General features: G+C 29.6%; 1 protein-coding gene across 1 annotated transcript in view; it reads left to right on the forward strand.

Annotated features, from left to right (window-relative positions):
• The window catches only part of LOC106458040 (serine/threonine-protein phosphatase 6 regulatory subunit 3-like), an 81577-nt gene that overhangs the window by 20334 nt on the left and 47839 nt on the right, over positions 1-13404 (forward strand). The window contains 8 exon segments of the mRNA XM_022384178.1: positions 279-358; positions 1393-1408; positions 4441-4605; positions 4607-4669; positions 5942-6079; positions 6826-7004; positions 9581-9694; positions 13104-13323. Of these exon segments, the coding sequence (XP_022239886.1) occupies positions 279-358; positions 1393-1408; positions 4441-4605; positions 4607-4669; positions 5942-6079; positions 6826-7004; positions 9581-9694; positions 13104-13323 (975 nt within the window).

Here is a 13404-nt window from a genome sequence, read left to right on the forward strand (position 1 = left end):
TCTCTCTCTCTTACCTTTTTATGAATCTGACAGAATAATTTGGTAAAAGTGTATGCATAGCTATAAGTAGAAAATATATTAATAGTTTAATTTTTCCTACAAGATTAATTTTAGAATTTTTTTATATGCACATATTAGTAGGGACTTGCATGCATTGTTTTATTGATCCTCAATATTTATGATGAGTGACTTGAACTAAAAATGATAGTTAGAAAATAATGTTTTGTAAAGCATTCATATTGTTTTGAATGGAATGTATATTAATTTTAATTTTGCAGAATGTTACACTTAAAGAGTTAATGGAAGAAGATGATATTCTACAAGAATGCAAAGCCCAATCAAAGAAATTGATTGATTTGTAAGTATAATAAGTTTATTCAAAATAAATATCCAAGGTTTCCATACAGTTTCTTTGCTAGACAGCGTACTATTACATTTGGTATTTGTGCAAGATTATTTCTAGACATTATTAATAATTTTCAGCTAACATTAAGTAACGATAGGTGATAATTAAAACTGTTTCAGCAATATAGCTGTCATGTAGTTATTGTATTTGCTGTAGTAATTAAGAACCTAGGCAAAAGTAAGGGGGGTTTTGGTTACATGATTCATTCTACTTTTCTATATTGAACCCTCTCACTGTAGGTAAGTCAAAGTACACATGTCACGACTTTTTAGAAAGTTACATTTAAAATTGAATTAAACTGTTTTATTATTATTGTATACAAATAAAGTTTGCATCAAAACATAGTTAATAAATCCAGTTTCGATATTATTTAAGTTTTATATTTATAAGGAAATATTTTTAAAAATCCTCAATCTCCCCAAGTATGAGAATTGGCATTTATTCTCTAGGTCTTTCCTCTTCTCTAATTTATTTACCACCTTTCCGAGAAGTGTAAGTAGGTTAAGATGTACATATTACAACCTTTTACAGAGTTACATTCAAAAAAATTTAATTAAACTACTTTATTATTAATATATCCAAATAAACCTGACATGAAAATTAAGAAATCGGTTTTTAATATTATATTTTAATTTCTTAAAATATTAAAAGGAAATGTTTAACTAAATTTTCAATGTATGTGATATAAGACATTGTTTTCTTTGTGCATGTTATTGTTCTATGTTCTTACGTGCATTCTTTAAATAAAAAAGAGTTTTTAATTTACTACTACAACTGTTACAAAAAATCTAGGCTTAAATTTCATTGACGACCAACAGCAAAAAAATATGATGTGGAATGTAAATGATGTATTATCTTGTTTTTCATGTATATTTTTCATTTACTGTTATAAAAGTAACTATAGTGTAAAAATTGGAAACTTTTTAGTTTAGATCAGGTAAGATAATGAAAAATAATAATTCTCCAAGAGATATGCTCACGAGTAGTTTGTGCATTCACAGAGTGATTTACACTTGTATGGCGTGATTATTATTTAGACATTGTTCAAAAGGTAATGAAACAACAAAATTAAGTAGAAAGAGAACAAAACTGTTACAAATCTTAAGCTTTTTCAGATAAACAGTTGTATTTTTCTGTTACAGTATTGCAATCATTCTAGAAAGAAAAAAAAGATACTTTAAGTTTATTTCATATCTTTTTATGATGATTATAAGGTCAGTCCAATTGACCGAGTCTATATAAAGTTAGGGTAGAGAAAATAATAAGTAAAATATAAACTTTAACTGCAAAAAAAAAACATTTAATATTTATTTAGAATGTTTTAGAGATTACACAAATGAAAGTTGAAAATTTTCATATGAAAAATGGTATTTTTAATCTTACATGGAAAATTGCTGCACTTCAAGCAGTCAACACTTTAGTGAAAATACTTAATTAAAAATTTATTTTTGTGTAATAAAGACTTGTAATGTTTATAAAAGCTTGCCAAATTCCATAAAGATACATATACCATATTAAAAGTTATAGTATGGATATTATAATTTATTTGTGGTTAGAGATCAGGGTAATACATCAACCCCATATAAAACGAGTTAGTTGTCTGTCACGGTTAATAACATAAACCTACCATGATCTAGGAAATAAATGCAGTTAGTATTGGCTGAATTGTCTTTAAGTTTAATGGCAAAGGACCATTGTTTTCATCAGAATTTCTATAATTATAGTTGATTATACAGCATTTAAAATCAATATGCTCCTTCTCAGACTGAGAATTGTGTTGTAAAAGCATTTTCTTGATTCTTATATTTCTTTTAAGTACCTAGAAGAAATATTCAAGTCACTGTGGTTTATCTCAAAAGAATGATTTAACCCTTTCCAGACGTGTCGCAGGTGAAAGGCCATGTCATTGCGTTTGTTGACTCACATTAAAAATTTTATTGAAGTTCTATTTCATGATTTAATGTCAATAAGTTTGGTATCAAACTGTACATTATAATTCACATTTTAGAATTATACCTTATTCAATTTCTTAATTTAAAAATAATATTAATTTAATATTAAAAAAACACAGTTAAACATTGATTTCTGTGTGTCACGAGTTATGTTGAATGCAGCACTGGTTCAGATTAGATGTTTGTGATGTCAAAATATCAAGTCTATAGTTTCATACAAATTATGAATTCAACTTACCAATATTGACAAGCTAGAATATAAAATAAGAGCCCCTTATCTTTTCATTTTACTAAGATATTGCTCATCTAATAAATTAAACACTGCGACACCCCACCCACTTCTTTCTATTTTTGGAAACACTCCATTATATACACTTCTATATATGACAAGAATAATCAATCGGAAGCTCAGAATGTCTCCCTAGCGACTATCTAAGTCACTTTAACTTGTTTGGATGTCATATCTTTTATTCAAACCAAGATTTCAAGTAGGTCGGTTGTGTCTTTAGTGTGCTCAAAATTTCATATTTATTAGTTACTAAGCTTGATAAATTATAGTGGAATTCTATGGTATTGATATAGTAATTTATGATTTTTTTGGTTATTCAACTGTATATATATAAAACTTTAAAAAAATTATTTCATTTTATATACTCCACGTGCAAAATTTTAAAAGGCTTAGCAACCTATGTCAAGCAGCAACCAAGTATAAAGATCGTAACTAGAAGAGATAATTGTTTGCTTTACTTCTTTATTTACTGTTCTATGTTTTAAGAAAAATATCTTTAAGAACTTATTTCTGATTAGCAATAATCTATATAAATACATAATGTATAATAATTGAAATGTGACTGTATTTTACAAAATACTAGTCTACTAAAACACAACCAAGACAGGTCACTTTGTAAAGGCTAAAGATCAGTTATATATTATTGGATACGATAACATCAGTGCACATGTGCCGTGTCATTGTAACTTCTGTATTGTTAGCTAGGCATGGCTGAAAGGTCAATGTAATATAAATAATAAATATTTATAAATGTATAATGTTATGAGATTTAAGCTATTTAGTCTAAACATTTGTTTTTGTATTATAATTTGTCGTCATTCTAATATGAAAAAAGCATAATTTATATCTATTTCCTAATTTCTTTTATGGTGGTTATGAGATTGGTCAAATGTACTGATCCCGTACAGATATTCGTTACTAAAAATAACGGATAAAATATAAAGTTTTTTAAAGAAATATTTAATAACTATCTGGACATTATAAAGATTTTGCATGTGAAAATGAAAATTACTTTGCATGTTGGATAGGCAACATGTGAAAAGAAAAAAAAAGACATGAGAAAAACACTGCTTTACAAACCTCAAGACTTAATAATAAAAAATTGATATTTTGCATATGAAAACATTGTAGTGTAGCCAAATTTCATTAACATTTGTTTACTAATTTAAAAGTTATAGCATGAAAACTATAACAAGCACAAAATGGTTATGAGGTCAGTCCCAGGGACCAAGCTTAGACAAACCTTGCTTAACTCTTTCAGCTCGAGATAGCATTCAGCTCAGTAGTTCTTTTACTTTGCTAAGACAATCTGCTAGTTATATTTTGACCTACTTGTAGCGAACTTTTTCATCCACATCTTCAGGTGGCTCTTGAGTTATTAGATTGACCATATCTTCCAACACCTCAGATCGAATAAGGCTAAGAAAACAAAAAAAAACAAGTAAGCAAAATTTTTACAGTTTTTATGCCTAATATACTCCCCCTTCAATTGATACAGTGTACTGCATTAAGACCTTAAAATAAAGTTGAGTCATACATTTATTACTGTCATTAAATCCTGGGGGGGTAAAAGTTTCCCGATTGTGCCTTTCCACCTTGTCTACATATCCCTAAAAAACAAAATATAAAGTAAAAATGTTCTTCATTAAAATCCAGTTTTCCAGAGCATAAATATTTTAAAACTGCATTCAAATGCAAATCAATCTTGATCACGTTAAATTTCAAAATATACGTTTATGTCAACATTTAATTTTTTTGTGTGTTTCGTTTTTAATAATATAAATTGTTTTCAGTGCAAAGGGAACCTTATACTTGGATTGTTTACATCTTATAGGTATCCAAACATAGCTTGTGAATTGTTGACAGCAGATGTTCCTCAGATTAATGATGCTTTAGCCAGTAATGAACCATTATTAAATAAACTCTACTATTTTCTTGACACTGAAAAGCCATTAAACCCCCCTGCTGGCTAGTTTTTTTAGTAAAACAATGGGTCTTCTAATATCCAGAAAGACAGAACCGGTAAGTCATTTTACCATTTATATTTCATTTTCTGTCAGCGCTTATTAAATGCAGAATCAAAACCAGTAGTTTAAAACTGTAGATCATTGTTTCAGATGAGAAAAGAATGAATACAATGAACCAGGAAAAAATAGTAAATCATGCATATTTTGTAGGTATTTTTAAAGCTTTTGTATTCATAAAATTCTATCTTGACAAAGCAAGTGCAGTAATGGTAATTCAGCAAGGTTGTTGAGGGTATAATTTCAAAAATAAAACAGTTCTTCTTAATTTTATGCTCATCAATGCAGCATAAAGACGATATTAAAATCTGAAGTTATTTTGTTTAAATTTCTTTGATCTATAATGTACAAACCCTTTTGCTTGAAGCTTGTTTTTGTGAGAAGAGGCAGGTTTAATTTAATTATATAGTTTATTGATGTGAAGTGTTATTGTTTTGGAGATGTGAAATATAAAGCTTTTTTCATACTCTTTTAATAGATCTTTCTTTTAGTACTTTCACTGAATAAAACATTAATGGAACTTAAATTCAACTAGTTAATGAAACAAATGCGGGCCAGATTTTTTTTTTTTTTTTACCTGTTTACAAAGATCTGATTATTTACACTTTCACTCGGAAAAAACACAGTAGTTGGAATATTAAGTGAGAACAAAAAGATGTGCACGATTGAAATAAAGCAGCAACTAAATATTTTTATCTGGGCATTTGACTGTTTCCTCTGTTAACTTTCTTACATGATGGTTTTAAAATACAGAAGATTTTTATGATTTAAAGAAAACTATATATTTCCTCCTCTCTCTTCTAGACTGTGAGGTATTGTAAGATTTAAAAGTTTATCTGATGGCGACGGTAAATAATGGAAACATAAAACATTTTCACAACTATTTTACTCTTGAGAGAGAAGAGTTTTGAAGTATATGCTGTTTAGACAGTCATCACATTTATTCTCATTCATGGGTTCAAATTATAAAAATACCAAAATTACATGTATAAAACAAGTTTCATGAAGCTTCTTTCTTTTCCACATTGTAAAAGTATCAAGACTTTTTTCCTTTTTTTTGTATATATTTGTATCGGGATGTAATTTAGAATATTAACAGATGCAATGTTGTACAATTAATGTTTGAGTTTCAGTAGCATAACAGTTATTTTTCTTACCATTAATCCTTTAATTTCATGATCTTTGGCCAAGTTGAAACAAAATGGGCAAATTTATACTTCTGTGTTTTTAATAGACATGTGTTAAAACTAACAACTTATGAAATTTACAGGTTTTTGAATTTTTAAAGTCTAAGGAGGATTTTCTCACCCTGCTTTTAAACCATATTTCAACCTCAGCAATCATGGATCTTCTTCTTCGATTAATTACCTGTGTAGAAAATGCAATCGTTCGTCAAACAATATTGAAGGTAATTTTTCACATACTGGTTTTCCACATTTTTATGTTTAACTGTATATATAGTTAATAAAATTATCATTAGCTACTTAAGGAATTTTAACTGAATGTGCTAAAATGCTTAATATTTGAGAAATTTTTGTAGAACATTACAGAGGGCAGACTATGATTTATGTTGAAAAAAGTTTTTTTCTTTGCTGCTACTTTGACCTTTTATTTTTACAATAGTTATACCTTTTATCATAAAACAGTGGATATGCAAAATATATCTTTTAATTTCATGAAATAGTCTTACAAAATTAATTTTATACGGCCCTAATATAATCATAGCAAATAGTAATTAATTTAGGTTTTTTGATTTTATAGAAAATTGGAAATAAGAAAAGTATTGCATTACTATCTGCAATTTTAAAACCTGAAAATAAGTTTGCATTCAGATATGTAAGGAATTGTGCAGTTTTTGGGTGTTTTTTTTTTTCTTCTCAAATTGGTCAGAACAGTTTACGGAGGTCATTCTTTGGTAAAAATTATATTTACAGTTTTCATGTACTCCTTTTGAAAGCTGGTATTGACTGTGTTGCACAGCTTTTCTCATTCCTATTTGTTGCTCCTAACTACAGCTATAAACTAATAGCTTGCAGAAATTGCTTTTCGTAATATTCAAATTTATTATAAATAATGTGTCTGTGAAATATTTAACAGAAAAAATATTTTTTAATCTAGTCTAACAACAACTTGTTCTATAAATTCAAATTTCAGTGGCTTTGTGAAAAGAATTTAGTAGGGCGTCTTGTATCAATCATTGACCCTGCGTATAGTGAAGAAGAAAATAGTAATGCTGCTCAAGCTTTGAGTGATATTGTTAAGTATAGTCGTGAACAGTTGTCACTGTTGCAAGATAAAGCTGAACCAGATCCTCTGCTGGAGTCCATTGAATGGTAAGTTATTGCATTTATTCAGTCTGGCTTGTAGATTCTAGATATTTACCTTACAAGTGTGTGCGTGTTTGTTCAGGTGAAGGGGGTTATTTGTATAAGGTCTCATAATATTATTGGTTTTACCATAATCTTCGGTTGCTCATGAGTCTGTAATGTATCATATACTGTATGATGACTGAGTTCTAATAATTAGTTTCAAATTTTATTTTGCACCTGTGCATTTGCTACATAAGATAGTGAAACTAATTATAGTTTGAGCTTTTTTGTGCATATAATTAGATTTACATTAGGACTTTACAGGAAGTACTAGACAATGAACATCTTTTACATTTTTAAATACTATGACTAATTAGGTTTACATTATTTGTATTAGGTAGAATTAATGTATAAAAGAATTAGCCTTGTCCATGTTGCATAAAATACATTTGAAAAAAATAGTATTATAATTATAATGAGTTGCCTATTATATCAAAACTCAAAATTTTTCATCTCCTATTATTGGAGAATCTACCCTTGTACAGTTATATATTTATAAAGCAAACATTTGTTTTGAGACTCATTTCTTGCCACTATAGCATAATATTTACAAAATTTAGAGGAATGCGGGTAGTTAATTTGATTTGTTGTCATAGTGATTTTCCTAAATTATTTTGAATCTGTAAAAATTGAACAAAATTGGTTGTTGTGAAAACTTAGTTCTTGCCACCACCAAAGCCTTATAGTCTTAGAATTAAAAAAAAAGCCTGTCTCTGTTAAATAGAAATTTATGATGGTAACTAAGGTGATTTTATTATGAAAAATTGAGAATTTGACTACAATTTTTTTATTAAGTACAGTTGATAAAGATTTGTCTGTGAACTTATGAAGTCTATACTGTGTCAGTCTGAATGCAAAGTGATGTTCATGCTAAGAATAAAAATACTTTTTTTCATCTTGCAGTTTCTTCAAGTGTCTTGTCAACTTTTCTTTCAAGAATGACTGCACATTGTAACATCCAATTAAACACTGTTAATTTTTACAGCCAAAACTAATACTCTCTAATCTCCCAGTCATTTAGACAGCTACATATAGAATACGTTGAAAACAATTTATCTCAGCATGCATATTTGTGTAAACAAAGGATAGGGCTACCAGCATGCTTGGTCAAATTATGCCGTGCTCTTTCTTTCGCGAGTAATTTGTGATTTTATTTTTGTCATTATTTTTATGTTTAATTGCTTCTATAACAATAAGTAAAATATGTACATAAAAATAACAGAAATGTAGAACTTGTATGTGGGTCTTGCACAGAAGTTAACCCTACTTTTTGTTATGGTTGTTGGGAATACTTTATAAAATATTTAAATATATATATATATCAAATGTGCAATTTAGAAAACAAAATATTAACACAAAATACAACGTCCTAAAACTTGTAATTTAACAATCTTTCTAATTAAGCTTTTAGTGAGTTGAAATAATTCCATTATTTGGTCCAAGTGACTTCAGTGATAGCAACAATGAAACTGGGGCCAAATAATTCAAAAACTCTCATCAGAATAAGTTAGCCATATATGGAACTTAGTAAAGTAAAATCTTCTCTTTCTGTAGGTTATAAATAAGTTTCAGAGAGAATTTTTCACATTTTTGTAAGACAGGATGTGATAAGTGGGTGTGGCATGTGGGTTTTAACTTTCTGGTTTATATTTCAGTAAAGCGAGAAGATTAGAGACTACAAGTTTATATTATGTCTTAGCGATATCTGTACTATAAGTGTATAATTTATGCTAAGCTCAGAACACCGTATTGGGATAGAGAGGAAATCTAAAATGGTAATTTGGAGTGGAAAAGTGTCGTGTTATAGAGAAGTGAATATTGAGAATTTATTTACATTTTTTTTTAGAAATTAAAAATTAAACTTGTATTAAAATTGAATTAGAAACTATGGTTTGTTGCCAAGTTTATTGATGTATGTTATAATAAAGCTGTTTAATTAAATTTTGAACATAACTATAAAAGTTTCACAAGCACACTTGTCAGTCAAACAGACCAAGCACATTATACACAGGGCTAAAGGGAAATATCAGGTAGTGTGATAATATTCAGTAAATACAATTATAATTAACTGTAATAGTACCAAAGAGTACTTTTATATAACTGCTTCTGTATTTTTGGGTGAAACATTAGTGTAAATACTAAGATGATGATGTTAATTACTACACTTTCTGTTTTAAAGGAAAAAAAGTACTTATATATATTTAATTCATGTAGTATAAAATATGCAAGCTTGCATAGGATAATAAAACTCGTATCCTGCTCATCTGAGGATGAAATTTTTTATTGAAATTTAGGTATCTTTAGGTGGGAAAATGTGTATTATGTAGTTGTTTTTATTTTCTCCACCATTTTTTACTTTTATAAAATAGTGTTTGAAGCAACTAGACTTGTTTTATTAGACTTGATAGAAGTATTTATGACAGAAAAAAGATGTTTTTATGTTTTACTTCAGATGAGATAATTCTTGAATCTTAAAAATATTTTATGATTCTGCATTATAAAATACAAAAATTAAATTATTTTCATTGTTTCTCCCAAAGCTGTGAAACAATAGAGCATCTGTTGAAACACATGTTTGACAGAGAACGAAAAGAAAGTGTACTAGTCAGTGGTATTGGTGTGCTACTTTCTTTAGTAGAATTCAAAAAACCTGGGTAAGATGTCTTATAAGACAATTATCTTTTTAATTGTTTTTCTTTGCTTTAGCTTAAAAATTGGAAAGTTTGTATTGTGACCAGTGAAATTAAGAAATCCTGATGATTAACTTAAGCTTTTGGTAGTATGTCCAAATTTATATTTAGTTACCAAATGTAACATTGTCATACCTGAATATTTATGTGATATAAAACTTTTCTTGAATAAATAGATCCGTGATGGATTGTAGATTAACATAGATTATTGTTTGTTACAAAAAGTTTTTCATAAAACTTCATAAGTCTCGGTGCTTTGTGTTTGAAAAAAACTGACAGTCCACAGGATGTTAGCATTGTCCTGTTTTTATAATGGACTTTATGATACCATGGATAAAAATGGAGTTTGTGTAAGTCAAATCAACAAGCTTATGAAGAGACTAATCAAAGCATTGTGTATACCAAGGGTGGTTCTAGAAATAATAATGGGGGAGGGGGCTTACAGGACTATCCATTATGATAATTTCGAGAAAGATTCGATTGATGGATTAATTGCATGCAATGGGGTGACAAGTAGGATTTTTTTTTTCATGTTACCATAAAATTCTTGTCAGACTTCAGACAATCAATCAAACTACAGTTAGTTGATTTTATGAGCTATGACACTGCTTGCTTGTTTTTAGGATTTTTTGTTTTCTGTTGGAAGATATGGCATCCACAGTGATTTGGTGCCAACAAAAGCCCTACCTGACAGTATACTAAACTGGCTCAGGTGTTTGTGAGCAACGTACTGTGGTAAAAAATTCCTGTTAGAAACTTCAGGGATGGTAAATAATCAATTAAATTGCATTTCACTAAAACCTCTAGCCAATAGAAATTATTTTTTTTATTGTGGTGCTGCATTTAAATATCCATAATCAAAAATAATATTTACTCAAAACTACCTTATACTATGGCAATGAAGTATACATGCTAAATGTTTTGCAAGACTCAGAATGCTTACTTATCTAGAAGAAATAGATTAAATGTTTACTGAAGATTCTGACTGAATGCTAGTCAGTAATTGGTATCTTTAGTACGACAACTTTTTTTTCACACACACACATGAACTAGTGGAAAACCACTCTTCTCAAAGAATTTTATATAAAATCAAGACCATTCAGATGTTTTTGGATCTCAGTGTTTCTGCTGTCACTGGCATCTTAACCATTTTTAGTGTGACATCACTAAACTATTGTCAAGAAATTGATGTCGTGTTTTGGAACACTTTCATCAACCACCCCCCAAAAAAGTACATCACGTATAATAGTTAAACTAACTGCCTAAACGCCATGTTAGTGTAGCCTATATAATGTGTAGAGTTTAGACGTGACACACATTCGGCAAGTAATGCTGTTTGAATACAGAAAGGGAAACAACGCCTCTGTAGCCAAAGGATATTAAAGAAATTTATGGAAATGTTTTGAAGGTTCGTAAGTATCAATGATGGTTCAGCAAGTTTTTTTCAGGTGACTTTACTCTTAAAAACTGTGATGGCAGGGGCCAACATGTTTGAATTGATATTGATGCTCTGAAGACGCTTGTTGAGTAACCTAAGGCAACACACTCGTGAAATGGCCCTGAAATTGCATGTCTATCATGAAACAATACGTAAACATCTAAGAAATATAGGAAAACTCCATAAAGAAAATGTTTGGGTGCCTCACAAACTCTCTGGTGATCATTGTTTCCAACGTGTAAACGTTGCTTCGTCTCTTCTGGCGAGTAATGCGCATGAACCATTTTTGGTAAACATCTAAGAAATATAGGAAAACTCCATAAAGAAAATGTTTGGGTGCCTCACAAACTCTCTGGTGATCATTGTTTCCAACGTGTAAACGTTGCTTCGTCTCTTCTGGCGAGTAATGCGCATGAACCATTTTTGGGTAGAATTGTCACGGGATGAAAAATGGATTTTCTATGCAAATATTAAATGCCAAAAACAATGGCTCAGTCTTAGACAAAAAACACTTCCGACCCCTAAACCTGGGCTACATCTGAGAAAGTGATGCTTTGCATTTGGTGGGACATCAAAGGAGTAATTCATTGTTTTGACATATAAGTTGTTTGGGTTTTTTCATCTAGAAAAAGGGATATTAATTTCTTGGCAACCTAATACATTTATTATGGCATTTCTAAAGAAAATATATTTTTTGTAGATATTTAAACTTTTGGCATTCAGTCTACACATTTGTTGAGTTTACACTTAATCGTTTAGTGAAAATATTGGTTTCATAATAATTGTCAGACAGTTGGTTCTTTAGAAAGTATAGTACCTTATACTTCAGGTGGATATTTGCATTGATACAAAGATTAATGAAGTGATGTCTTTTGGCCCTCAAAAACAGAAGTCAAAGTCATAAAAGAAATCCAGTCATATTAATTGTTATCATTGTGCATGGTTGATTTGCTTATCTGCATCCCAAAGACATTACTCCATCAGCTCTCTGATTGCCCACTATACTCACTGAGTTTGAATTTTATTTTTCATGCTGGAAGCATAATTTGGAATTCTCTGACATTGGTTACTGGTGAAGACTTTAGAAGATACAAAAATGTTAAAAATTCCAAGAGAGGGAGAGAAAAAGGGGCTGTTTTTATTTTTCATTTGCTAGCCTGCAATCATGACTAACAATAAAGCTGTATGCAGTGACAGTGAAGATTAAGCACAAACAGATTCATTGATTGGCTGTCACCTCTTGGATGTGCCAGCTACCTAAATAAGCCATGCAGTGGGTTTAAAATAGTGGAATAGTTTAAAGCCCCCTTCCTCACATACTTATAGTGATACCATGAGTTCAGCAGAGTTGAGTCATGTTGTCATGTAAAGAAAATGTGACACAAGATTGATTACAATAAGTTCAATAAAATTGTATTGGTTTAATTTTTTCCAAAGCATGCAAAAGTAGCAAGTATAATGTAATGTATCGAAGGAGGTTGTAAAAAGTGGTTGTGAATTAGCATGAATAGGTACATGTTGCTTTAATTTATATAATTTTGTTTAACCTTTATCAATAAAGAGAACCTAATGGTTTGAATCGTTATGCTAAAAATATTTAAGAAGTTGTCTATTTAATTTGACTGTCTTGATAGGTATTATACTTCTGTTGTATTTTATGATCTAATTCTTTTCATAACTGTTAGAGGTTCATTTAATATTGTATTAAGGTGGATATAATAGTTTTGGCCTGCCATATTGTTCATATAAGTACATTGTATTTGATGTGTAAATGGAATACATTATAAAATATTTTTACTCTCTCAGACACATCTATTTCAATGAGTTAACTTATTTACTGTTGAGTGATTTTGAATGCATTTTTATTTTGTTACTTTGTACTGTTCCTTGAATAGGGTTTGAAATTAATGTTTTTGGATTATGAAATTGTCCTAGGCCTGGAGGTCTGCAGGGTGCTGGAGGCCAACCTGGTCAGTTTGTTCAGGGTGATCAGCAACAGTTGCAACGTATTGTCCCTATCTTTTTTCCCAATGAACTACCTGATCAAATGACTCAGCTGGATGCTGAGCGAATAAGCAAAGGTGTAAATAAAGTTCTTGCTGCCGTAGTTCCTCGTCTCTCAGATTTTCATAACCTACTTTTAAATCCTCCATCTGTAAGTAAAAAAAACATCAGAACCATTACAATTTTTGCACACACACATATATATATATATATATAGTATTTTATTTTTTAG

Source organism: Limulus polyphemus, unplaced genomic scaffold (assembly GCF_000517525.1).
Source record: "Limulus polyphemus unplaced genomic scaffold, Limulus_polyphemus-2.1.2 Scaffold408, whole genome shotgun sequence".
Taxonomy (NCBI): Eukaryota; Metazoa; Arthropoda; class Merostomata; order Xiphosura; family Limulidae; genus Limulus; species Limulus polyphemus.